Source organism: Jaculus jaculus, chromosome 1 (assembly GCF_020740685.1).
Source record: "Jaculus jaculus isolate mJacJac1 chromosome 1, mJacJac1.mat.Y.cur, whole genome shotgun sequence".
Lineage (NCBI taxonomy): Eukaryota > Metazoa > Chordata > Mammalia > Rodentia > Dipodidae > Jaculus > Jaculus jaculus.
The window spans coordinates 309,678,853-309,705,091 of record NC_059102.1 but is presented as its reverse complement, the minus strand read 5'-3'; the positions used below and the strand labels follow the sequence as shown (position 1 = coordinate 309,705,091).

The following is a 26,239-nucleotide window of genomic DNA, read 5'->3' as shown; positions in this document are numbered from 1 at the left end:
TGTCTGTGCACAAACCAATTCAGGAACAGGTGGATCCCTTCTTCAAAGACTGTGAGTTGGACAATCCTTTCTCTGGGTTCTGATATCCTCTTGGAGATCAGAAGATTGTGGTTAGCAAGCTGGATCCATTACTATGTCTGCCTCGCTTTGTCTCCCCTTCTTTTATTAATAATGGTTTTTCTTAATTTTTATTTATTTGTGTGTGTGTGTGTGTGTGTGTGTGTGTGTGTGTGTGTGTGTGTGTATACCAGGGTCTCTTGCCACTGCAAACTATTGCCTGTCTGGCTTTCCATGGGTGACTGGTGTATTGAACCCAAACCAGCAGTTTTGCAAGCAAGCACCTTTAACCTCCAAGCCATCTTTCCAGCCCCATCTCCCCTTCTTAAACTCTAGTTGCACTGGTTTCAACTACTCTTTCTTTTTACTTTTGTCTGCTTTTTCATTAGCATGCAGAGTTTTATGTGTCATTGTGGCATTTTCAAACACAACTTGTTTTCACTGATTCTTCCCCAAGCCCCAACACCCCTTTTACTCCCCCCCTCCTTTCTATTTATACTCCACATATGCCCTTTTGCTTCCCCCACTCCTTCCTTGTCATCTTGTTACCCTCTCTAGGTCACCTTTTTAGCTTTGTAGCCAACAACTCTATTGCAACAGCAAAAAATATAACCACAAATTGCTAGGATTTCTTGGTTTTAAATAATTTGCCCTGGGTAGAAATATAAATAAATTCCCTTTTTGTCCTCTAAAACCATAAGGATTATATTTGTTATGTTACTACATTGGTATGGGTCATGTCTAACACTATGCTGGTTTTAGTCCCTTTGGTGCAACTAAATTCCTTGATAGGTTCAAATCTTATTCTTCAAGACACACTGCTTCTGTGGAATTTACCTTACATTATGATTGTTTTATATGTATCTGTGGAATCAAAATTTCATAAGGAGATGAAATCAACAATAGAGAAAAATCAAGAGCTAGAAAAAAATGGAACCATATTGCATAAAATCAGGTAGAGAGCCAATAATAATTGTACAACTTTAATATATACTGTCTTTCCTCCAAACTATTACATCTTCATTGCAAGTTTTGTAGACAGTGGCAGTTTCCAAGTATTTGTTAAAATGTTGACTACCGTATACTGAGCACATACCACCTTCCAGGCACCATGTCAAGAGTAATGTTATGTTTCCATAACCTAGGAGTAGCTGAAATAGTTTTACAAAAGGGAAATAAGGAACAAAACTTTACTAGTCAGTTAAAAAAAAAGTTGGAAAAGTAAAATAACTTTGTGATAGTGGTAATCAGGAAAATTCTAAACTGTGCAATAAGAAAAATGTATATGTTGCAGTCAGGTTCACAATGCTGGCAGAAATCACCTGACCAAGAGCAGATTTTGGACAAAAGGGGCTTTGTTTTGGCTTATAGACTTGAGGGGAAGCTCCATGAGGGCAGGGGAAAATGACGGCATGAGCAGAGGGTGGACATCACCTCCTGGCCAAGAACAGATGGACCATAGCAGCAGGAGAGGGTGCCCAACACTGGCAAGGGGAGAGTAGCTAGAATTCCCATAAGCCCACCCCTAACTGCCTCCTGGAGGCATTAGTTCCCAAATCTCAGCTGGGAACCTAGCATTCAGAATACCTAAGTTTATGGGGGACACCTGAATCAAACCTCAGTATAATTAAAAATTCTATAGCCATTAAAATTCACTCATTTATCTTCTCGATTCCTGTGCATCCCATGTGAATAAAAAATGTGCTCACAATGTTTTAACAAAAAAAATGTGACTTATTAAATAGAATATTGAAGTTTTATGTTTATGTAAACATATGTGCACATATATTTATTCATAAAGTAACAGAGCATTTAAACCCATTTGAACCCATGTAGTTCATCTCTTATAGATGGAATATGTGAACTTTTTGACTCTTACTGAGCTATTTCATGATTTTGTAAAGACAACAAATGAGGTAATTGTGGGATAGGAAAACAAAAAGTACAAGAATTCCAAGACTTGTGTGATAGTTGCCAGCTATAATAGCTGCATGGAACAAATGTATAGACAGTATACAGTATGATTAAGACAGTGAGAGCAAGTGTGAGAGAGAATTGGCACACCCAGCTCTCAGCCACTGAAACTGAACTCCAGATGCATGTGTCCCCTTGTGTGCATATATGACCTCGTGTACTTAGGGCACTTTGGTTTTTTTTTTTAATTTTTATTTATTTATTTATTTGAGAGTGAGAGAAAAAGATGCAAAGAGAGAGAGAATGGGCATGCCAGGACCTCCAGCCACTGCAAATGAACTCCAGACGCCTGTGCCACCTTGTGCATCTGGCTTACATGGATCAAAGGGAATCAAACCTGGGTCCTTTGGCTTTTTAGGAAAATTCCTTAACCACTAAGCCATCACTCCAGCCCCTTGCAACACTTTGTGTGTCGGGGTTACATGGGACCTGGAGAGTCAAACATGAGTCTGTAGGCTTCAAAGGCAAGTGCCTTAACCACTAAGCCATCTCTCCAGCCCTATAAACTCTATTTTTTTGTTTTTTTTTCAAGGTAGGGTCTCATTCTAGCCCAGACTGACCTGGAATTCACTATGGAGTCTCAGGGTAGCCTCGAACTCATGGCCATCCTCCTACCTCTGCCTCCTGAGTGCTAGGATTAAAGGAGTGTGCCACCACACCCAGCTATAAACTCTATTTTTAAGTAAACACATAATCCATATAAAAGGAAAACAATGCATTATATAGAACTATTCTGAATATGAGTGTACTTGCAATATAAATATATTCTCAATTACTGATTATTAGCTTGTACAGAATTGACAATTGAGAAAATTGGCATTAAAATAGAATATTGACTTTACTTCCCAAAACACAAAGCTTCCCACTCAAGCTGATTGGAGAATATGGTTTACTTCAGAACATGAATAGAAATCCTGCTTTTTCTTCCTCAAGTCTAAGCTGGAAGCTGCCTGGGAGAATGCATGTCAGATGAAGGATGGCCACAGTACACTTCAGACACTTGAAAGGGCAGAAGAAAGAACTTCAGTGAAAGGCCAGGGTCCTACACTTGCTTCATCCTGCACAACCGATACTGAGTCTGCATTTCATACACCAGAGGACGAGACATCCGCTGTCCACATGAGTATGAACATAGTGTAGGCAGAGAGAAAACAAAAATCCATGTTTCTGAATGGGAGTAACCCGGAATTCACGCTCACATACATATCAAGATTGCAATAAGCAGGGTTGTCTTCAGGAAACAGCCCATTTCTCTGTCACTGAGCTTCTGTGCTAGCCTTTCGCATTATGCTGAGGACTCAGGGAGATTGATTCTATCCCTATGCTCACAGTGCACTATGCAGTTAAGGAAGAATTCAATGTATCCAAAACTATGTAGAAAATTAGAGTGCATTGACATTTGTAGGTAAAGAAGTGAAGCACAAAGGCAACTAGAGTGGTCAGGGATATTCACAATAGCCAAGTCAATAGATGCATGGATAGATGTGACATATATGTATGTCTATAATGGGGCCATATTCAAACATAAAGAACAAAATCATGTCATTTCAGGAAAACACTGGAACTGGAAATCCCATCTTAAGCAAAAGAAAAAAGATTTAGAAAGAATAATGCCTGTGTTCTCTCATATGTACAATCTTGGAGCAAGGGAATTTCTGAAAGCAGAAGGGCATCCATTAGGGAATAGGAAGTGGATCAAGGAGAAGAGGGAAGGGAAGTGCAAGATGATAAAGAGGGAGTTAAATATGAACAAAGTATGGTAATGCACGCATTAAGATGTCATAATTAAATCCATTACTTAATACAACTAATACTTGTTAAAAGAGAACTTCAAATGGCAGAAAATGTTATAAACAACATTTTCTCACTTAATAGAATTAAATTTTGATAAGTAAATATAATTGGATGTGTGTGTGTGTGTGTGTGTGTGTGTGTGTGTGTGTGTGTGTGACTTTCTGGACAAAAAGTGCAGCAAGCAGAAAAATGCCAAAACAGGAAGGTCACAATGTGCCTTGAAACACAATGATGACATGCAAGAGGAAAGAGTGATGTCATGGAAGATTAAAGAGTAGGATAAGGCCTGACTCCCTGTGACCCTTGAAAACTCTGCTTTAATAAGGAACTATTACACTCTTTCTGTCAATTGTGTCCCACAGCTATCAAAACTAAGACAACCTGCCAAAACAAAAAAGATTTCATCTCAGTTTACCAAGAAATGACTAAATAGAGTTCAATATTTCTTTCCTTTTTCCATGTCTTCATAGGTAATACACCATAATTAAGTTAAGCTGATAGGGAAGAAATTGAGTACTATCTTACAGATATTACCTGCTATTTGATGTTAAATTAAGACTAAGCATAACATGTTTGTGCACATTCCTGGAAGTCCTAGATATGAAATACACGGTACAGTTGCCATCATCATATACATATTTTAAGATAACATTTAGTACAATATGAAAAGCCTGGTATAGTTCTATTTTAAAAGGATTTCAGCTAGCTATAAATTCATGTAATTCTGTTTTGATTGTCTTTTATGGTTTGAATAAAATGACCAAAGATCTGGTAAATAGATTATAGATAGGTACAAACAGATACAGATATATAGATATAGTTAGATGTATAGATATGGTCATCCCTTGGTATCCACGAGAAATAAGTTTTATGATTCCCTACAAACACTAGAATCTGTGATGGTTCATATTCTTCCTACAAAAGTATGTAGTATGGATCTATAATCTATAGCATCCTTCCATATACTTTACATTATATCTAGATTACATGATACCTAATATACTATAAATGTCACTGAATAGTTATTATAGTGTTTTTACTAGTGAATGATGACATGAAGAAAATTTTGTATGTTCAATAATGTACATTTGTAATGTGTTCAATCTGAAGTTGATTCAATATGTAGTATATATCCATGTGATATGTCAATTGCATGTGCACCTGTGTGTGTGTGTGTGTGTGTGTGTGTGCGTGTGTGTGTGTGTGTGTGTGTCCCAAGCAAATAAATGTTTATCAAATCAAATAGAATTGTGAAAATGAATAAGAAAACTGACACCAAAATACACCTTGATTCTGTTCCTCAAACAAAACTAAAGAATTCTTCTTTATTCAAGAGGTCATGGAAGTAAAAAAGATTGCAGTGATTGGTGCTGGGGTCAGCGGTTTGGGTGCCATGAAAAGCTGCTTGGAGGAGGGACTTGAGCCTATGTGTTTTGAAAAGAGCAATGACATTGGAGGGCTGTGGCGCTATGAGGTAATTGTATTACTTTTATCATCATATGGGAGATGCTTTTTAAAGGGAAATAGAAATAGAACATGTACAAAAATGTAAATAATTTAACTATTCCTTCCAAGGTAGTTATATCTTATGTTTAGATAAACTGGGAACATCTCAAATACTAGCAGAATCTCACTCCATTTTAAGTTAGCTGGCTTTGTCTTCACCCTGGTAAATTACCTTGAAAATTAACTTGAGAGAGGTCCGATGAATTTGACCCGTGGATTCATAGGTTCCAGTCTACCATGGCAGAGAGCGCATGGCCAAGGAGAGTAAGTCACATCACCGCAGCCAGGAGGCAGAGTGTCTGCACTGGTAGTTTTCTCCCTTTTATGCCATCTAGGCTTCTAACAGTTGTGGTGGTTCTTCCTCCTTAGGTGATACACTTAGACACATTCTCATGGATAAAGGCAGAGGTGTGCTTTGCTAGTCTAGATGCTTTTCAATTAAGATTAACCAGATTAGCCAAGTCTACCCTTTGTCAACTTGACATCTAAACACATCTTCTTTAACAATAACATTCTACCTCCAACCCCTAAGGAGCTCATGTCCATGTCATAGTGGAAAATTCATTCAGCCTATCCACTAGAGACCATAGAGGCTGAGCAGCAACAGCTTTGCTCAAAAGTCCAAGTCCAAACTCTTCTCTGAGATAATCAAAGCCACTCCTAGCTGTGATCCCCTTGAAATCAAAAACGTTACACACTTTGAAGATAAGAGCACAGAATAAAAATCCCCATTCCAAGAAGGGAGAACAGGAGAATACCAAAGGGGCATTGGCCCAGATCAAGACCTAGACACAGCAAGCTAAATCCTGCAGCTCCATATCCAGCATCAAGGGTCCCAAGTGTGATATGAGTTACAGAGGACTTGGCATCCTTTCACCTATGGCCCTGCTACAAGGAGCTGGCGTGGCCCTTCCTGTTAGTGAGCTCTGCATGCTGCCTCAGCCTACATTCCTGGCATCCCGAAATTTCCTGAAGTCTCCATTGAATCATCAGCTTCATTCTCACGGTTGGCACATCACCATCTCTGGAGCTAGCTGCTCCCAGGGGAACAGAATCAGCTGTGCATTGCCTAGCCTCCTAGGTCTCCGTTTGAACACTAGGTAAAAGATCCCATTATCCCATAACTCTGGCAGCCTGTATGACTTCAAAATCAGCACTGCATGGCATTGAAAGCAATAATGTCTGCTGGAAGCCAGCTGGAGCATTAATTTTACCCACTGGGACAATGGCTTCAGCAATTTCTGAGTGCCTGAGTACTTAAAAATGGCAAAACAAACCCTGGGGACACAACTTCCTAAGAAGCCCTATGTAAATACGGTGTCCAGGTGCTCTCTTCTCAAGCAAAAGTTTTTAAAATGAGTGCATATTTTCAAACCCTTGATCAGGAGTGTATGGGGTACCGCCAATTACTGAGAGGTCCTCTGGTCATCTTTTCTATTGCTCCAGTGCAAAGAACTTAGCTTCATTTTAATAATGTTAATACCTTTAGCAGCCACAACCTCCATGACCCTACATTTCACACACTTCTTTTCTGAGCAAGGTTCAAGTTTTCTGAACTTTCAGCTATGGCTTTGCTCACAGTTGTCATTATAAACTTGTCTAAAAACAACCAGGAATAGCCATACTACAGACTGAATAGTGGATTCTCTAGAAATTTATTTTTCCAAGTTAGTCTATCAACTTTATACTTGGCCTCCCACAAAGTTTCAAGACATGGACAAATTACTGAGCAGATATTTGTTAGAATGTAATGAGTGGCCTCTAACCCAATTCCCAGAAAAGTCTTTGTTCCAATATGAAACCTTATCATGTTGCTATTGGCATTTTTATCTTGGAAGCTCTTAGTAGAGTCATGCATAAAACTCTGCTTACAGAACTCTAGGGCTTATTTAGCTTATATCTCCAAACTTTTTTGATTCAAAAACTTCTAATTCTATTAGACCTTTGTAGTAAAACTGAGAGGTGGGGGATAATAGGTTATTAGTTCTCAGATGTTGTCCAGGCTGGTTTTGACACATGATACTCTGGCTCAAGAGCCCAAAGTAGACAACACTGATATCACAGCTAATAGTATGTTAACCTAGCGGTTTCAGGCCAGGTTTTGGTCCAGCTACTCACATAGTAGGGTCAGCACAACTTGGGATGGAAAGGTGATCCCTTGTACCTGCAGATTCCACAGCAACCAGGGCACCAAACTTTTCAAATTCCTCCTATAAACCATTTCCAAAGACGACTGAACTAAGTCATCTTAATTACAGCAACAAGTTCAATTCTCTGATGCCTATTTCCTGTGATAGTTGTTTTCATTTCCATGACTGAATACTTGGTATAAACCACTTGAGGGAGCAAAGATTTATTTTGTTTAGCAGTTTCAGAGGTTTCAGTCCATCATGGTAGTGAGGGCAAAGTTAACAAAGGATCTCACATCATGAAAGCCTGGAAGCAGAGAGAATGCCTCTGGTGATCAGCTTTCTCTTCTTCCCCCTTTTTATTCCAGCCAGAACTCTAGCCTATAGGATAGTGTTTCCCACATTCCTGCAAGATCTCCCCCACTTGGTTAATCTTTTATAGGAATATCAGACATGTCCAGATGAGTGTATTACTAATCTCCTGGTTCTTTTCAACTCAATTCAGTGAGCAACCAAGACTAACCATCAATTCTTTCATTTCTCTAACAACTCCATGTGAGTTAATTGAGATATCAGCTGCAATTTTTATGTATGAGAAAGTTGAAACTCAGAAGTAACTAGTTATTCTTCCTGTAGCAGACTTGGAAATAGCACTCATTTTCTCTTGTATTTTAGTTTATGACAATCCCTTCCCTATAAGAATATCAGATATGTCGCTGTATGCTGTTTATTACCTACTAAAAAACCTACCCCTATCCAAAAAAGTATGTATAATTACAAATATAATCAAGTATGCCTTAAAGGAACAGGCTTATATCATAGATATTATACCAATTATACAGAAAGAAGTACAATCTTAAAAGTAGTGTGTCTGACACAGTGTGTAAGCTAGGCTAGATTTGAACTTACAGAAATCCTATTACCTCAGCTTCCTGAATACTGGGGTTACAGATATATGTCATCACACCAGGGTAGATATTTCTTAAAAAGTAGACACTATTGTTCTTAATTTATCTAATTTTATTTAATTTGTCATATATTCTTTGACTTTTTTTACATATTTCACATTTCAATGATTATTTTCCTCCCAGAATTTATACTGCTTTTCTCCAGATCTTTCTCTTATTTAGTTGTCAGGTGTATTTTGCCCTTTGGAAGTTTTTTTTTTTTTTCCCCAAAATCCCTCTCTGTCTCTCTCTCTCTCTCTCTCTCTGTTTGAATTTTTGTTTCTTGTGTTACATTTCCAATTGATTATGGTATTCTTGTGATTTAATTACTGGTATACCTTTGCATTCATCATTATGAACACAATTCTTCTGTGTAGTGCCTTCACAGAAGGGGATCTAATGCTTCTTTGCTGTTGAAGAACATTACCAAAACTAATGATCAAACACAATGTCTCAACAAGATATAAACTCAGTACTATATGTCTGTCTCACCATCCCTCAACACAGTCTTCCTTGTGTTCCTAAAGCCTGGAAGCAATGAGTTGGTTTGTTTCCTATAGGAGGCACCAGAAAGTGGGAGTCCTGGGATTTACAAATCTTTGACCTGCAACACTTCCAAGGAGATGACCGCCTTCAGTGACTACCCTGTCCCTGACCACTACCCCAACTATATGCACAACTCCAGAATGATGGAGTATCTCAGGATGTACGCCAGGCACTTTGGGCTTATGAACCATATTCAGTTCCAGGTAAGGCATTAGACCCCTGCCCAATGCATGCACTCTGTCAAGCCAGAGGTAGCTAGGACACAGTTTTAATTTGCATTTCCTACCACAATTCTGAAAGAAGTATCATGTCTCTTCTCATTCTCATTAGTAAAGATGTGCTTCTCATTTTTCTCCAGCATTTGAACAGTTTGTTGCTGAAGTCTAGTTTCAATTAATTTTATTAAAAATGAATGTGGGATGTGGAAATAGTTAATGTGTTATTTTTCCCAACATACTTCAACCCTTGGGAAGTAATACTTCTGATAAATCTTATCTTAAAATTCTCTGTTCTCTTCCTTGTTTCTTAGACAAAAGTGTGCAGCGTGAGGAAGCGACCTGATTTCTCATCCTCCGGCCAGTGGGATGTTGTGGTAGAATCTGGTGGGAAGCAGAAAACCTACATCTTTGATGGGGTCATGGTATGCAGTGGTCACTACACTGAAAAGTATTTGCCCTTACAGGATTTTACAGGTATTTACCTGAAGGAAGTGGAAGAAAAAAATTTTCAGATCCTAGGAATCTTAATACCCAAACTATCATAGTCATTGAACAGAAGTGTTATTTGATACAGAGGGAACAGTAACTTACCAGAAAAGATCTGACAATGGAATTAACAATGGAACCATGAACTAAAATAAGAGTCCCTCGGGCCTGAAGACAGATCTTGGGAAAGGAAGAAGTGTGTGAAAAGTAGCTGTGAAATTGCTGGGGGACCTTAGAAGATGGCACACATTTAATGATTTTGATGTACAGGGAGAGGAAAGCTAGCATCTATGAGAAAACTCTCAAGAGTAGGAAAGGGAGAGGATGGAAGGGAACAAAGGAGTGTGTGTCTGTGGACTTCATCATCATACTTTTATGGTTGAGTCTGTCAGTGGTATGAAAGATGGATGAACTGGAGTACCAAAGCAGGGACCTCAGTGAGGAGGAGGTGATGGTGATGGGGAGGACTAAAGCAGGAAGACAGCACTGTGAAGATATTCTAGCTGGTATAGCAACATGGAAATGCAGAATGTACCAAAAAATGGGCTCAGTGTCAATATTACTGGAGTTTGAAATGTACTCAATTTTGTCTTCAAGATGCTTTCAGAATTCTAATAGTCTAAATTTATGTGACTTAAAAGAATAGCCAAAGACCATGTGTTATTGAGCCCTGGAAATATGAATAAAACAAATAGAGATATGTTTTCAACATAAAACACATGACTTTAAAAGACACAATGAAAAATGTAGAAACTAGCTTATCAACACCCTTGCATATTGATTATATGCTAATACTTAAATTTATGTTTAGATAAAAGTGTCATTGAAATGATGACTCATTTCTTGCATATTTTTATGACTACTCTAAAGTTGTGTGTGTGGTTTGCATTCAATTCGTCGCTCAGCATTAGTATATGGCAAAGTATCTTATTTGTGACAATCATAACCACAAAAAATGATGAATAATTGCTTACATATTGATGGAAAGAAAGAAAAAGCCAGTAACTTCCTACCACTACATGAGCAAACCCAAAATTAGCTCTTTAAAGAGAAACATTTTTCCTGCTTTGGTTTTAGTCATAGGCACATAGTTCCTGCTACTGAATATTTTATACCTTTGATAAACTTATTTTATAACTGTCCAAGATCAGGGGAGAGGATTTAAGTAAAATGAACTTCAAGTTTAGGAATACATTCCTCTGAACAGCCTTTTTACAAACAGTATTTGTGACTTCATCTCTTCCCTCACAGGGATCCAGAGGTTCCAAGGCAGGTATCTCCACAGCTGGGAGTACAAACACCCAGACAGCTTTGTGGGGAAGAGAGTGCTTGTGATTGGCATCGGGAATTCTGGAGCAGATGTGGCTGGAGAGATCAGTCGTGTTGCTGAACAGGTTTGGCATGATAACTGATTCTGTTCTGGGTATAACTTTGATATTCACAAAGATCATGTAACTTTTTGTTGTGGCTTCACTGGTGGTATCCCAATTTTCACTGCTAGATCACCAAGGCAGTGGTACACTTTTCTACTAACTAAATATGAGTGGGAGAATACAGAACACCAAAATAATGGTGTTCCACATCACAGTGTGTTGGGGAATCATGCAAGAAAGCAAATTAGAGTCATATGACTTCAAATGACCTACCTGTACTCCGTGAGGAACATGGAATTTTCAAAATGAAATAAACTTTTCAGAAAACACTAGTTGTTCACATTGAAAATGAGCTTAAATGGAGAGCATTATACACAGGCATGAGAACAAGTGCTCTGCTGATCTAACTCAGTAGCTAGGACTAGAACAGCAATTCTACGGTTCCCATTGACTGAGGAAATAAAGTAAGAGTAGGCAAGGAAGGCAATCTTCTCTGTGGCGAATGCTGCTGGCTCCCAAAGAAAGCAAGGTCACTTTCTACAATTCAAAATTATCCTTTAATTTTTATTCAAAATTCCCAGCAAGGCATGAGATTCTAAATAACTACTTTTTGTCTGAGTGATATACAACCAGTGATGGGGGGGGGGGGCCTACCTATACAGCCAGGCTTTCTGAAGACACATTTGGTATATGAGCCACAACCTCAGAAGATAGTGATTATATCTTCATTGAAAAGCTACAAGATTTTGTGCTTAGTTATGGGTTTTCTCTGCTTAAAAAAAAATCTGTAAGGTTTGGAGATATGGCTTAACAGTTAAAGCACTTGCCTGTGAAACCTAAGAACCCATGTTCCATCTCTTTCCAGATGCCACATAAGCCAGATGCACAAAGGTGACCCAAGTGCAAGATCACACATGCACACTAGGTGGCACAAGCATCTGGAGTTCAATTGCAGTAGCTGAGGCCCTGGTGTGCCAATTCTCTCTCTCTCTCTCTCTCTCTCTCTCTCTCTCTCTCTCTCTCTCTTTCTCACATACACTCTCTCTGTCTTACTATCACTTTCTCTCAAAAAAAAGAGAGCTGTAGATTTTTGAGGGGTGGAGAGATTGCTTAGTGGTTGAGGCATTTGCCTGCAAAGCCAAAGAACCTGGGTTTAATTCTCCTGTATCCACATAAAGCCAGATGCACAAAATGGCACATGCATCTGGATTTCATTTGCAGTGACTGGAGGCCCTGGCATGTCCATTCTCTCTCTCTCTCTCTCTCTCTCTCTCTCTTTCTCCCTCTCTCTCTCTTTCTCTCTCTTTCTCTCCGTGCAAATAAATAAACTTTTAAAAATAAAAAAGCTGTAGATTTTTATAAAACTTTCAGTTAGGAGTCATAATAGGTTGAAGAACTAATTCTCATAAGTATATCCTGTTTTTCACATACCTTATACTTTTCACATGAAATTATTCATTTGTAGATGTAAGAAAATTATCAGTATCAATTACCCATTTTGTTTTTTGTTCTTATTACAGGCTTTATGGTCAGATATTTCTCCATCATTTAAAGCATGCAAGGAACATAGCTACTAACTTGTAATTTCCAACATAATGATCTACTTGTGATAAATACGTTTCACATTCTGGGACGTAGTATACACCATAACAGTTACAGGGAACATACAGTGTTAACATGACAAGCAATGAGAACAGGACTGTGACAAACAATAAGCAACTGAAAGGACTTTAGCTGGGCCTGTTTCTAGAGTAAGAGAAGTAGAAGGGAAGCAAATAGGGTGACAACCTTATCACCTTGACTGTGAAAAGTGTTCTGAACATCTGAGGCCAGAGTGATGGCAGCCGCTGAATATTTACTGGGCAACCACTTGTCCCTTTCAGGTCTTCCTCAGCACGAGGCGAGGGGCCTGGATATGGAACCGGGTTTGGGATAATGGGAATCCCATGGATATCACACTCTTCACCCGATACAACAGAGCCATCCAAAAGTTATACCCCACATTCCTGATCAACAGATTGGCAGAAAATAAATTAAACTCAAGGTTTAACCATGCCAATTATGGCCTACAGGCTACACACAGGTAATATCTATAATTTAAGACAAGCAAGTAATAATTTTTTTCAACTATTACATCAATCAGCAGGATGGATAGAATGTATGAAATAAATAAAGGATGTCGTTCTAACTCTTGGTAGAACTTACCATGATTAGAAATATCCATCCAGTATTCTTGGCATCGTACTAATATAGAAGAGAAAGGTGTAAGAAGTGCACGTTGGTGAAGAGTTCTTAAATTGAAACACCATCTTACTATATCACTCTTAATATCACCACTTCTTTTTCACTATCACCATTCAACTACTTCCCGTTCACCCTTCAAATTCAAAACTATAATTCTACAATTACCTTTAGTCCTGCCATCATCTAGGATAATTTCAGTATCCATGATTATGACCATCCCATATTTAAGCAGTGCAACCTGCATCTGGTCTCAGCTGTTCCGGCCTGGTTTGTTCTTCATCCACCCGCAGCATCCGCCCTACCACCATACTACAACTCACCGCACAGAATTGTGGCATCTAGGGATAGTGTTCCAGGACCCATCCCTCAGTTCAAACTTCTCCCATCTTATCTCACCCCACTCCACCGTAGCCAACCCTCTCACTAGTCTTCATCTCTCTTCTCTGATTCTTCTACCTCCACATTCTTCTTCTTCCTTTCCTGGGACTTTCTTACCTGATAACTTAAAACTTGGTTTCACTCACATAACCTTTCTTGGCCCTTTACCCATCTCACTCTGCATAAATTCTTGAGTTTAAAATACTAAGCCAAGCATAATGATGGTGCATGCCTTTAGCTCCAGCACTTGGGAGTCTGAGGTAGGAGGATGTCAGTGAATTCAAGGACAGCCTGTGGTTACAGAGTGAGCTCCATATAGAGTGAGACCCTAACCCAAAATAAAAGTAATATAATATTAAGCAAGCTGGCCTGTAATCCAGCACTAGGGAAGCTGATACAGGAGGGTTGCCTAAGTTTGACACCAGCCTGGGCTTTATAGTGAACTAGACTGGCCTGAACTGTGTCACAAAAAAACAAACAGAGGCTAAAGAGATGGCTCAGTAGATACAGCACTCACTATTCAAACTGCAGTGAGTATCTGTGTTGGGTCCTCACACCTCACATTAAAAAACCATAAAGTGAGGCAGGCTGATGCTGACAATGAGGTAGGAGGCACAGACAGGAGAAGTTCCCTGAGGTTCATGGTGAAAGTAGCCAAGAACAGTAAAATGAGAATCCAAAGGGAGAAACCTTGCCTAAAATGAGGTGGACAGGCAAGGCCTGACCCAAAAGTTGTCCTCTGGCCTCCACATGCATACCATGGCTCACATACACTGGCATTCATGCATACCCACACACAAAAGAAAATCTTTTCTTAAACAAACAAGCAAACAAAATATATACAAATAATAAAGGCTTAAATAATTTTAAGGAGAGTAAAATTAGATTAGTTTTCAGAAGATTAGTTTTAGATCTATCTGCAAGGAAAAATATATAACTGCAGGACTATTTTATGATGTAACTTCTAGTAAAAGCCTAAAAGATAAACTAATACTGGAGTACATCTGAGAATGTGGCTTCCTGCAATATTTGTAACCAAGACCTTATCAAACGTTCATGTGTCACTAAGTCCAAGTATTTTCCATGAAGAGTCACTATTAAAATCATGCAGTTGAACCTTGTAGACCCTTGAAAAATACTGATGATCAGTTGATGTCATTCTTTATATGGTTTCAAGGACAATGAATGTTATCATAGATGGATTTTATTACTGGTAAAATTATGATTATCAAAATATAGTTAGGGCTTGTTATGACTTGATTCTTGTGATCTGATCTGCCTATTATAGCCTCATTGCAGTTTTACAGGTTAGGAAGCTAAGGCAAAGTGTTTCATGACTTGTCTGAGTATTCACGGTGGATAAGAGGTAGAATTACCATTGAGGTTCATTTCTGACTATGAATTGGAGTTCTTAAACAATAAATTCCATCAGATTTCTATGAATGCCAATAAAGAGTATTAAAATTATTGAAGTACTATGATGGTTTCCTGAGTACAAAATACCACAGCTTCTTTCTGGAAAAAAAAAAAAAATCTCATTTCTTGATACTCCATTCCCTACCACACAGATTTCTCAGCCATCAGTCTACCATCAGCGATGACCTGCCAAATCACATAATCAGTGGAAAAGTGATGGTGAAGCCAAACGTGAAGGAGTTCACTGAGACGACGGCCATCTTTGAGGATGACACTGAAGAGAACATTGATGCTGTTGTCTTTGCCACAGGCTACACGTTGTCATTCCCTTTCTTGGCCGATGACTCAGCAATCCTGGACAGCCAGCACACCATGTTTAAATTTGTTTTCCCTCCTCAGCTAGAGAAGCCAACTCTAGCTTTCATTGGCATCCTGCAACCAGTAGGTGCCACGATTCCCACATCTGAGCTCCAAAGCCGATGGGCTGTGCGTGTATTTGCAGGTATGTGCTGGTGTTCTCATGAGCAAATGTGTTCCTTACTGTGCACCCAGATGACAAAGGCACATAGAGATTTCCTGTTGGATTGAGCTTCCCCTATCTTACCAAATCACTGGAAATTATGTCACTAGGAATTGATTACTTTGTAGGGCCCTAGAAATTTGATTTTTTAATTTCCAAAAGAATTCTACTTAAATAAGAGTATTCTAAGAATAAAAATGAAAATGAAAACACAGTGAGGTTGGAGAGATGGCTTAGTGGTTAAGGTGTTGGTCTGCGAAGGCTGAAGACCTAGGATCAATTCCTCAGTATCCACATAAGTCAGGTGCACAAGGTGGCACATGTGTCTGGAGTTCATTTGCAGTGGATTAAGACCCTGGTGTGCGCTCTCTCTCTCTCTCTCTCTCTCTCTCTCTCTCTCTCTCTCTCTCTCTCTCTCTCTCTCCCTCCCTCCCTCCCTCCCTCCTTCCCTCCTTCCATCCATTCTTCCCTCCTTCTCTCTCAAATAAATAAATGAGTAAAATATTTTTAAAACAAGAAATTATAATCAGGTATAGGTAACTCATTCATCTTATTCTTGCCAGCAGAAAGCTAATTTAGGATGAGGTTATTGAGAAACAGAAATTGGCCAACTTAACACAAACAAGGGAAAACTAATTAAAAGAACATATTTCATAAAAGTTAATTTACTTTGCTGGCCAACTCCAAGTATGTTGTTGATATTCTTAATTCATTTCCAAAATACTTGTCTAAGTTGAGGAAAATAAATTGTACCAGAAAGACATCCACATCAAGTCCGCACAGTTGCACCGTGGCTACAACCACAGTGAAGTGATTCAAACACATGGAGCCTTTTCCCTCAGATTCCCCGAGCACTTTGAGCAAGTTCTCCATGTGGAAGACAGTTCTTCCCCAATGGGACAGAGTGGAATACAAAGTATTGGATGCACTCAGTAAGTCCTCTCTGTTGCCACTTATATTTGTTTTGTAATTATTAATTACACAAGTCAGGACATTAGAAGGTGCACTGTTTATCATGAAATAAGTTTTGAATGTCTTATCCTATTTCTCTCATACATCACTCATTCTCTGATATCATGTAGCTATCCCCTTAGTCAAGTCATTTCTGGTAATAATCCATTTCATTCTCATTCAAAAATTATAGTAAAGTTTTACTTTGACATATTGATATCCTTCTTGCTTCTCTTTATCCTGGCAAGTGTATTTTCTCTTTGGTGACTTCTACATTAACCCATGTATAGAAATAGAAGCCCTAACACATGACGTCAATGGGATGCTGAAAGACGAAAAGATGATGAATGGGTATTATGATAGCAGCCACCAGAGACTAATTAAACAATTGCTTATCATATTTATCCTATTTGCAACTCTGTGCTCATATCTAATTGCCTTTTGATATAGCAACATTTTATATAAATAGGTTTCAAAATAAATATCCACAGGAAAAGTGAATAACTTGATAATTTTTCACCAATTGAGTGCATACACATTCAAACATCTTTTAGATTAGAAGAAATAAACATGGCCAGAACTTAGAAGCTACCTGTCACTCCTTTCTAGACTATCCCTAGGACCATCCATGGTAGCTACTAAGTCTACTTCTAATAGCAAGAAATGTCTTTCCCTATAGATGAATGATTTACACTGTATTGGGCTTTTTTCTCATCATATTTGTAAAATCCATCAATGTTAACTTGAGACTTGAGGCAATATTCACAAACTTACCAATAAAATAGATGGATATGGATGTAAATAATCTGTATGTACATCTGGGTCTTTTCTCACAATTTTCTCCATTCTATATTGGTGGGTATTTGGAGCTGTTAGAAACAATGATGCCAGGAACAACCTAATAAAAGTCTTTTGTTAAACATACATACACATTTCTTTTGAATATATACCAGGAAGATAATTGCTTCTTCACAAGGTAGGCAAATGTATGAAATGACATTTCAATTTACTAGATGGACTTTGTCTTATACATTCTGTTCTTTTCATGTTTTGAATACTCACCTTGTAAGTTGTTCAATAGTACACATTAGTAAATTGTACTTTTGTAAAAATAATTCTTCAGAGTTGGAGATGAGATGTAGCTCAGTGGCAAAGCTCTTGCCCAGTATGCTCAAGGTTCTACATTTGATCCCTAGCACTGGAAAATAATGCCCTCAGCTAAACTGGGGTCCCAGTATCAGAGCAGTTAACAGCCTTGCTCCACTGCAGACTTTCCTACTCTGTTCTCAGTATACTAATGAGGCAATAATTTAGAAGTAAGTGGGACTGCCTCTACAGCTCTGTCTCCCTGATTTTATTGTGATTTTATGGCTCTAGCCTTCATTTTCCCATGTAATCTCTCCCCTGATGAACATATGTACACATAACTACCCTTTAAAAATGACTTGTTTGTCTTCTTATATTCAGATATTCATATCAAAATTGGTGTTTAGTCTACCTGCCATGGGATACTCCCTTTAACTAAGAAATAATCTTGTCGTTCATGATGGAAGCAGTGCATCCCTCATAAAGAAAATTTGTTTATAATGGTTTTTATGGCTTTACTTGTAAGGAATTTGATTTCATGAAAGTTAATAGACTAATCAGAGACTGGATAGATGGCTCAGTGATTAATTTTATTTCCTGTGCAAGCTTGAGGGCTTAAGGGGACTTGATACCACCCAAGTTCTGAATCTCCCGAACCCACATAAATTTGCTGGATATGGCCATACATGCCTATAACTCAAGCCCTATACAGAAAAGATTAGAAAACTGTTGGGACTCAGCAACAGCAAGCTCCCAAATCAGTAAGAGATTCCATAGCATAGGAAAAACAGGCAAGTGAGTGATGGAAGAAATCACCTTATGTTTTCTTATGGCCCTTTCAGGTGAGTACACAGGGTGTCACATCAGCACATACACGTGCAGAACACCACATACCACACTACACATACTATGCACACACAACAAAATAAGAATAGAATGGTGGTTACTACAGACTGGAGAGAGTAAGGAGAAAGACAGAAAGAAGTTGGCCAGTGAGTAAAATGTCACCACCATATAGAAGGAGTAAGTTCCGGTGCTCTATGGCACCACAGGATGATCAGCCATAATGCATTCAATATCTCAAGATGACATAAATATCTTCAGTGTGCTTACTGTAAAGAAATGATAACAGTGTAAGGTGATGGTTATGCTAATTACTATGAGTTATTATCCCATATATACATGAATCAAAGCCTCACACTGTATTTCAGAACTATATACAAATAGTAAGTGTTGATCAAAATAACTTATACCAAAGTAAATTCTCAATAGTCAAGATTTTGAGTATAGACTAAGAACTCACAGATGTATTTTTCTTGAGATGAAGTTGATTTTCCTTACTGACAGCCTTAGACTGATGGAAAAGAAATTTGATCTTCTTTGGGATTTTTTTATATAGGGATTTGATTATAAGTTACATAAAGTCCTGAATATTATAACTATTTTTTAAAACTATTTTTGAATACCACTAACAGCCCTCAACCATCTAACTCTTTTTCTCAGGTCTGAAAAAGTTACCCTCAGAGAGTGACATGATGTCTAACATCAACAGAAGGAAAGAGAAAATGGCGAATGAGTAAGAAACCTACTTTGGGGTTAAAATAAATGAAATATGTTCACAACGAGCTATTTAATTTTATTATTCATATGTGATCAGATAAGATAAATTCAGCTCAATGATATCATGAGGAACATGGGTAAGTGTGCCTGGATGCAGAACATAAATCCACAGAACTCACATCTGTGCAATGAAGTATCCAAACCAAGAATCATCAAAAAATTCAGGAAGTATTTACTCATTCCCTGTAAAGATGAAGATTTTAAAAAAAAACTACTACTTTTAGTTAAATTCAAAATCTAACAAAAAGGCAAATATTTTTCATATGGATATCAAGTGACTAGCAACTTAAGGTGATGCAGTTATTTTAATTTGTTAATAATCTACTCTGTGTATCCTTGGACAAACATTAGAACAAATAACAAAATATTTACTAAAATTTTATAATTTTATTATGATTTACTTCTGTTTTTAAACAACTACCTTTAATATTTGCTAATTTTCCTTTCTCTGATTTCATTAATTCACTCTTCTATCTTAATTAATGTGGGTTTTGGTTTTTTTGTTGTTGTTTTTTATTGTTCGTTTGTTTGCTTTTTGGTTTTTTGCTGCTTTCTTTAACCTTGTTTTGTGTTCTCTTCTAACTCTTCATTTAGCTAGGTAGCTCATTTTATGATGTTTCCCATAATAATTACTGGCTTCCAAACATCCTGGATAGTTCCGGTATTTTATAATCTATAACTTTTGTTTTTCTTTTATCTTTTTTTTGAAGTAGAGTCTCACTCTAGTGCGGGGTGCCCTAGATTTCACTATGTTGTCTCAGGGTGGCCTCAAACTCACAGTGATCCTCCTACCTTTGCCTCCCAAATGCTGGGATTAAAGGCGTCTGTCACCATGCCTGTTTTTCTTTTATACAAGGAAAACCTAGCCATGTGGTTTTTAATTTCCAAGTTTGTGAAATAAGTGGTTACTGTTGAGGAGTATTCCAAGGCATAACTTGTGTCCCAAGATATTTCATGTGTATCTTGGAAGCATGAAATGTGCAGTTACACTATTCTAGTTAACTTGTGTGTTTCTTAATAATCACATTTATATAATTAAACTGGATTCTATATCTAGAAGGAGGATATATATTCAAGATTGAATCAAATCATTCAATCAGAAATTTTTATGTGCATGTCACTCTACTAGACACTCTGAGATGCTTAAATATGTCAGTGGAGTGTGTCTTACATTTAAAGACTATAGTACGCTGAGGAAGTCAAGACATATGTATGAAATTAATAGAATTTGTAAGTCAAAGATTATGACAATTAAAATCAGAAACAAAGTTCACCGGAAACTCAGGGGACAATTGTGACCAAAATCTAAGATGATTCTTAATATCTTTCTTCTGATTCCAGGTTTATAAAAAGCCCAAGAGATATACATCGAGTGCAGTATATTGACTACATGGATGAAATTGCTTCTGAGATAGGAGTCAAACCCAACCTGTTCTCTCTCCTCCTCTGGGATACAAAGCTGGCCATGGAGATTTTCTATGGGCCTTGCACCCCATACCAGTTCCGCCTCCAGGGTCCAGGGAAATGGGCTGGGGCTCGGTCAGCCATTCTCTCTCAGAGACACAGGATCCTCAAACCCCTGAGGACTCGTGTGCTCCAACATGCTGGGGCTTCCTCTTCTAGTCTCTTTTGGGTCAAAAGTATCTTTACTATCATCATGTTTTTCATTGTTCCTATATTAGTTATAATGCAAATAATATACAATTAAGCTCACACTGACGTAGATGTTTATGATATTAGACAGAACAAATCACTGCATTCTGATGTGTACCTCAACACTAAATGAGCATATGGAAAAAAAAGATGCTCATTAGACTAATGAGCTCACACATGGACATTTATATGAAAATGAAATTACTCCAGTATGATTTTTCTCAAGTGCTTTATAAGAAACAAGGTTTAAAATGCATGGCTTATTTTTACTTTATTCCAGAAGCAATATAAAACATTTTATAAGTTTATCCAAAATGTGGTGGTGGAGAGAAATGACAAAATGGAGTTCAATAAATAAGAGTACAGAAAAAAAATAAACCAGGTAGTAAGGCTCAAAAATACATTTTAGGTCTCAAAGTGTCTCTCACAGGCATCATATTTATTGAAACAGGAAAAAGGTGCCTTTTTAATGGAAAACCTGACAGGTACCATCTTAACGAACTGACCACATAGTGTTATTAACGAAAGGGCAACCCATAACTTTGCAGACCCTAGAAGTAGGCCATAGGGGACTAAAGTGATAGCTCAGAGGTTTAAGGTCGCTTGCTTTCGATGCCTGAAGGCCCACGTTTTGATTCCCCAATACCCACATCAAGCTAGATATACAAAGTGCATCTGGAGTTTGCTTCCAAAGACAAGAGGCCTTGGCATGCCTGTTCCTCTTCCCCCGCTCTTTCTCTGTTTACAAATAAATAAATACTCACATATATGTTCCTATTTTTAATAAATGTAGGCAATAGGAAGTCTAGCAGTATGTATTAGTGCTACTGCCAAGAGTATTTAACTTGAATGTAATCATGAAGAATCATCAGAAGAAATGAAGGAATCACAACACCCTCAAATACTACGTACTCTAAAGAAAAGTCAGTATCGTCAATAAATACACTAGAAGATGGGTTCCCATACTAAGGAGGCGTAGACCAGATGAAATATGTGAACATGGATTTACTGTGTTAGGAAACTCGTGGGAAATTTTAATATGTGCTGTATTTTAGGTAAACTTATTGGATGAATTATCATATTAGTTGAGTATTATGATAAAATAATTACTCTCATTCCTAGAAATGTATGCATAATGAATGGAAGGAATTAACTATAATGGCACAGATAATTTATTTGTTAAAAGTACAGGAAAAGATGTGGGAGGGGCTAGAGAAGAAATAAAAGGAAAATATTCATTGTACTATTCCTTCAGCTCTTTTGGAAATTTGAAAATTTTTGAGATAAAAATGATAGACGATAGCATTCCGGACATAATGATTTATAAGCATGTCACAGTTAGGCCACAAACTTGACTTTATTTCATTAACCAAACCAAAATGCAACTTAAATAAACAAATTATTAGGCTTATGAGATTAAAAACAGAACAATTACTAAGGGAAACAGTAGCAGTTTTAGGTAGTAAATGAAAGAGAAGTTTCTGTAAGAATGTCCTATCTTTCACTGAATTTAATTCTTATAAAATTCGCTAAGATAGTGGACATGGCATCTTAAGAGCAATCTTTAAATACCTGTTCTTTTTAAAATTGTATTTCATTTACTTATTTGAGAGAGAGAGAGAGAGAGAGGAAGGGTACACCAGGGCCTCTAGCCACTGCAAATAAACTCCATTCAGATGCTTGTACCAATTTGTGTATCTGGCTTTTCATGAGTACTGAGCAATTGAACCTGTGTCCTTAAGCTTCACAGGTAAGCACCTTAATGGGTAAGCCCTCTCTCTGGCCCCAATAGCAATCTATTTAAAATATTTTTTTCTATCAACATAAACTTTGACAAATACTGGGAGTGTAGCTTCCTATACTCCCTTCCAAGGTTCTTATTTTAATTGCAGGTCCCTGTCCCTTAGTACAAAAAATGGGTGGGCTCTTTTGTGCAACTGAGAAGGGAATAGAGCAGCTTCTCTAAGGAAGATTGTCTCACTACTGAAGATATGAGCTCAAGTGGGTTCACTATGGGGGCCAAGCCACTCTCAGTGAATCATTCTAAGTCTGCTCCCCAAAGACAAAATGTTTGGTTGAAGCTCCAAAGCTCTTGGCAAAGCCAAGAAAGTTTTATCACAAAAAATATTTTTTTGTCAAGGTTTTTATAGAACATTAATCTCTGAACTTCCTACTGAGTACTTTAAAGTTAACTGTGAAATACACTCCAGCAAAAATGAAATAACCTGTTGTGGTACATTGCCATTTATAATGCAGTTAACAGTTAAGAAACATCCATCAAAGAATAAATTTATATGTGGATTACAACATCCTGCCTTTAGCAACTTTGCCAAGTGACAACCTACTAACAAGATCATTTATCTAGTTGGTCCTCTCAAAGTTCGAAACTTTAAAAATATTGCTAGTTTTTTCGGAGGGGGAAAGCTAAATGTTTAGAAAGACGAGGATATGTGGGAGATAATCGAGAAACAGTTTATTATTCCAGGTTAAAATTACAGCATTGCTTTCTGGAAAGGGCTATGGGTTTAGCCATGTTCTTCACCCTCAGATTTGACTTAGGCAACCAAGGAGCCAAGGGTTTGCATGGCCCATCTTTTTCCTCGTAAGGTAAAATCCACTATGAAAAATGGCATCTCCAAATAATTAAGAGTCAACATAATATTTGCATAATATGCAACAACCATACTTCGTGTTCAAATGTAACAATTCTGAGGGAGAAACCACATTATGTGGCCTCCTACTCTGTTCCAAAACATCCACTGGAGGCACCTCCTGCGTCTCAAGGCTCTGTGGAAAGGTTACTGTGTGCTGGAACTCATATTTCTTCATGAAGAAAATGAAGTCTCATCATGCATCTGAGATCCCTGATTTCTTTCTTTGCTTATTCAGTCCCATAGAGGTCAGGCAGCAGTTGTGGGTAAAATTCAAACCTAAACTCCTGAATGTAGATCACATTCAGGCCAAACTCAGAAAGACAATGAAGAAGCCAAATGCAGTTGAATATCAAAGCCACAGTCTCAGCTTGACCAGTAATAAAATTGACATTTTCATTACCATCTACCTAGCTCCTGTTGTCTTGATACCAAAATGTTTTGGAATTGAGGAGGGATTTAGGGACTCAGGCAATTGTGACCCCAAATTCAAATCACACACACACACACACACACACACACACACACACTAATTTTTGAGATTAAGAGTAGAAGAATGAGGCTGCAATGAGAGGTGGCAAACATATGTAAAACCAGGATGCAAGAGCATAAAATCCTACCTGCTTTGAGGGTGGAAGGTCAATATTACTAAAAAGTAGATTATATAAAACTCTGATCCCTTACTGGCCCCTAAGGGAGATTTTATTCATTCTTCTTAAACACTCCAAATACTAAAGCCCATGGTCCATGAAATTGTTTTCCTCTTTGTTAGCATGTTTTATTAAGAACTCTGAGAGTTTATGAAAAGAGCATAAGGTCCACAAGACTAGGTTTCTGGCTTACGTGGGTATAGGGAATCGAGACTCAAACCAGGGTCCTTAGATTTCACAAGCAAGCGCTTAAACACTAAGCCATCTCTCCAGCTCTAAAAAAGGAAAACATTTGGTAATGACCTTGCTATGCTTAATTTAAAGAATTGAACATTCAACAGAGACTTAGCCTAAGCCTACATCATTTCCATCTTAAGTATATATTTCTATGCATTAGGTTTATATAAGCTTATTAAGCACATATTAGTCATTAGCATTTATCAGAAAAACACTGCTACATATTTTTACCAGAAGCTCACATACTTTTAAAAAGACTTTTTGTCCACTCTCTTAAAAAAAAAAAAAACAACTAAATAATCAAATATTCTAAAAATTAAAAGCAGATGGCCCAGCTAGGATCTCTTGATATAATAAAATTAGTGATTCTCATCATAACTGCCTATCAAAATTTATACTCTTAGGCTTGAAATTATTTATCTATCACATTACTATAACTTTGTGAAAAGGGAAAGAATAAAAAAACAATATCATGCATGTTACAGCTTGCATCCTTGGAGGAAGCTGGGATTGTCACAACATTGTGGGCTTTCAGCTGATAGTTCTCATCATCAGTCACTCTCTCCCTCAGCAACGGAATCTGACTGTGGCTGAATACCTGGCCTCTTGACAGGGTCTTAAGAGGCTGACTTGGAAGCTTATGATAGGACCAGATGATTTCCTCTGTTTCACATTCATGTGTGCATATCATATCTGAATGTTTATTTATATAAGAATTATACAATGGCCAGGCATAGTGGCATATGCCTTTAATCCCAGCACTCAGGAGGCAGAGGTAGGAAGATGATTGCTGTGAGTTTGAGGCCACCCTGAGACTACATGGCAAATTCCATGTCAGCCTGAGCTAGAAAAAAAAGAATGCTTATTCATACAAGAGGAGCATAGCTCAGTTTCTGTGCATTTAAAGACATGAATCAGGTTCCAATCCTGGCTCTGCCTTTTGTCAAGCTATTATTTAGACAAGCTGCTTGTCCTCACTATGCATGGTTCCCTCATCTGTAAAGTGGAGAGATAGTACAATGTCTAATTCTTTAAATAAATCCAGGAAAAATAAGGGTTTAAAATTGCACCTGAGAAATCATGAGCATTCAAAAGCTAAATATGTTAGCCTTTATTAGCTCTATTTTGTACATGACCCATTCATGATCCTGACATAATATTCTTTAGTGTCAAAATTTCATATGAAACCTATAAATATTATATCCAAAGCAATCAGAAGTTCATTGCTATTTCCATTTACTATTATTTTTGATGCACTGAGAATGTTATCATTTCTTCTTCAAGCATGATACTATGCTTGCTATTGTGACAACCCTGTGCTTTCAAAACTGTTATTATTATCTCACTCACTGTTTTCTCACATCTTTCTCCATGTGGTGGCATTGGTCTCACTTCAGAACCGAAGCTGAAGGGCAGGCTGATTTGTACAACCTGCTTGTCATCATGTATCCCAGCTGTACTTTGTCACATTGTTTTCAGTTCTAACATGCAGTTGTCTGATGAGCTGAATAATTAATTCAAGTTAAATTAACATTATTCATTTCTGTGTTTTCAGTCATCAAATAGTTAATAGTTTAATGTTTATATGCTGGAACAAAATAAATATAGTATCATACTGATGTTCTGCATACTTCATTAAATCATCTTTAGCTCTTCCTTCATACTAAATCCCCAAAAATATAAGGCCTGGGAGAAGCATAGAAACACACTGCTGAAACCCCCAGGTTCCAATTTCAGAATGACTTCAATTGAAATCTTCATCCTAGCCCACACTGTTAAGTAATACTAAGAAAGCTGACTTGC

General features: G+C 37.7%; 1 protein-coding gene across 1 annotated transcript; it reads left to right on the top strand.

The window, feature by feature from the left end:
- Positions 1 to 5,164: 5,164 nt before the first annotated feature.
- On the top strand, positions 5,165 to 20,953 carry LOC101600189 (flavin-containing monooxygenase 5-like). Its single transcript, XM_004651732.2, has 8 exons — positions 5,165 to 5,299; positions 8,968 to 9,156; positions 9,483 to 9,645; positions 10,909 to 11,051; positions 12,914 to 13,113; positions 15,221 to 15,570; positions 19,129 to 19,201; positions 20,587 to 20,953. Exons 1-8 carry the CDS (start codon positions 5,165 to 5,167, stop codon positions 20,951 to 20,953), a joined length of 1,620 nt encoding a protein of 539 aa, XP_004651789.2.
- Positions 20,954 to 26,239: the final 5,286 nt, after the last annotated feature.

Excerpts from the sequence above, each read along its gene's own strand:
- LOC101600189 (XM_004651732.2), top strand. The coding sequence starts at position 5,165 with ATGGAAGTAAAAAAGATTGCAGTGATTGGTGCTGGGGTCAGCGGTTTG. Across the intron at positions 13,114-15,220 it reads GGCCTACAGGCTACACACAG|ATTTCTCAGCCATCAGTCTA; the intron begins GTAATATCTATA and ends CCTACCACACAG. Across the intron at positions 19,202-20,586 it reads AAAGAGAAAATGGCGAATGA|GTTTATAAAAAGCCCAAGAG; the intron begins GTAAGAAACCTA and ends TTCTGATTCCAG.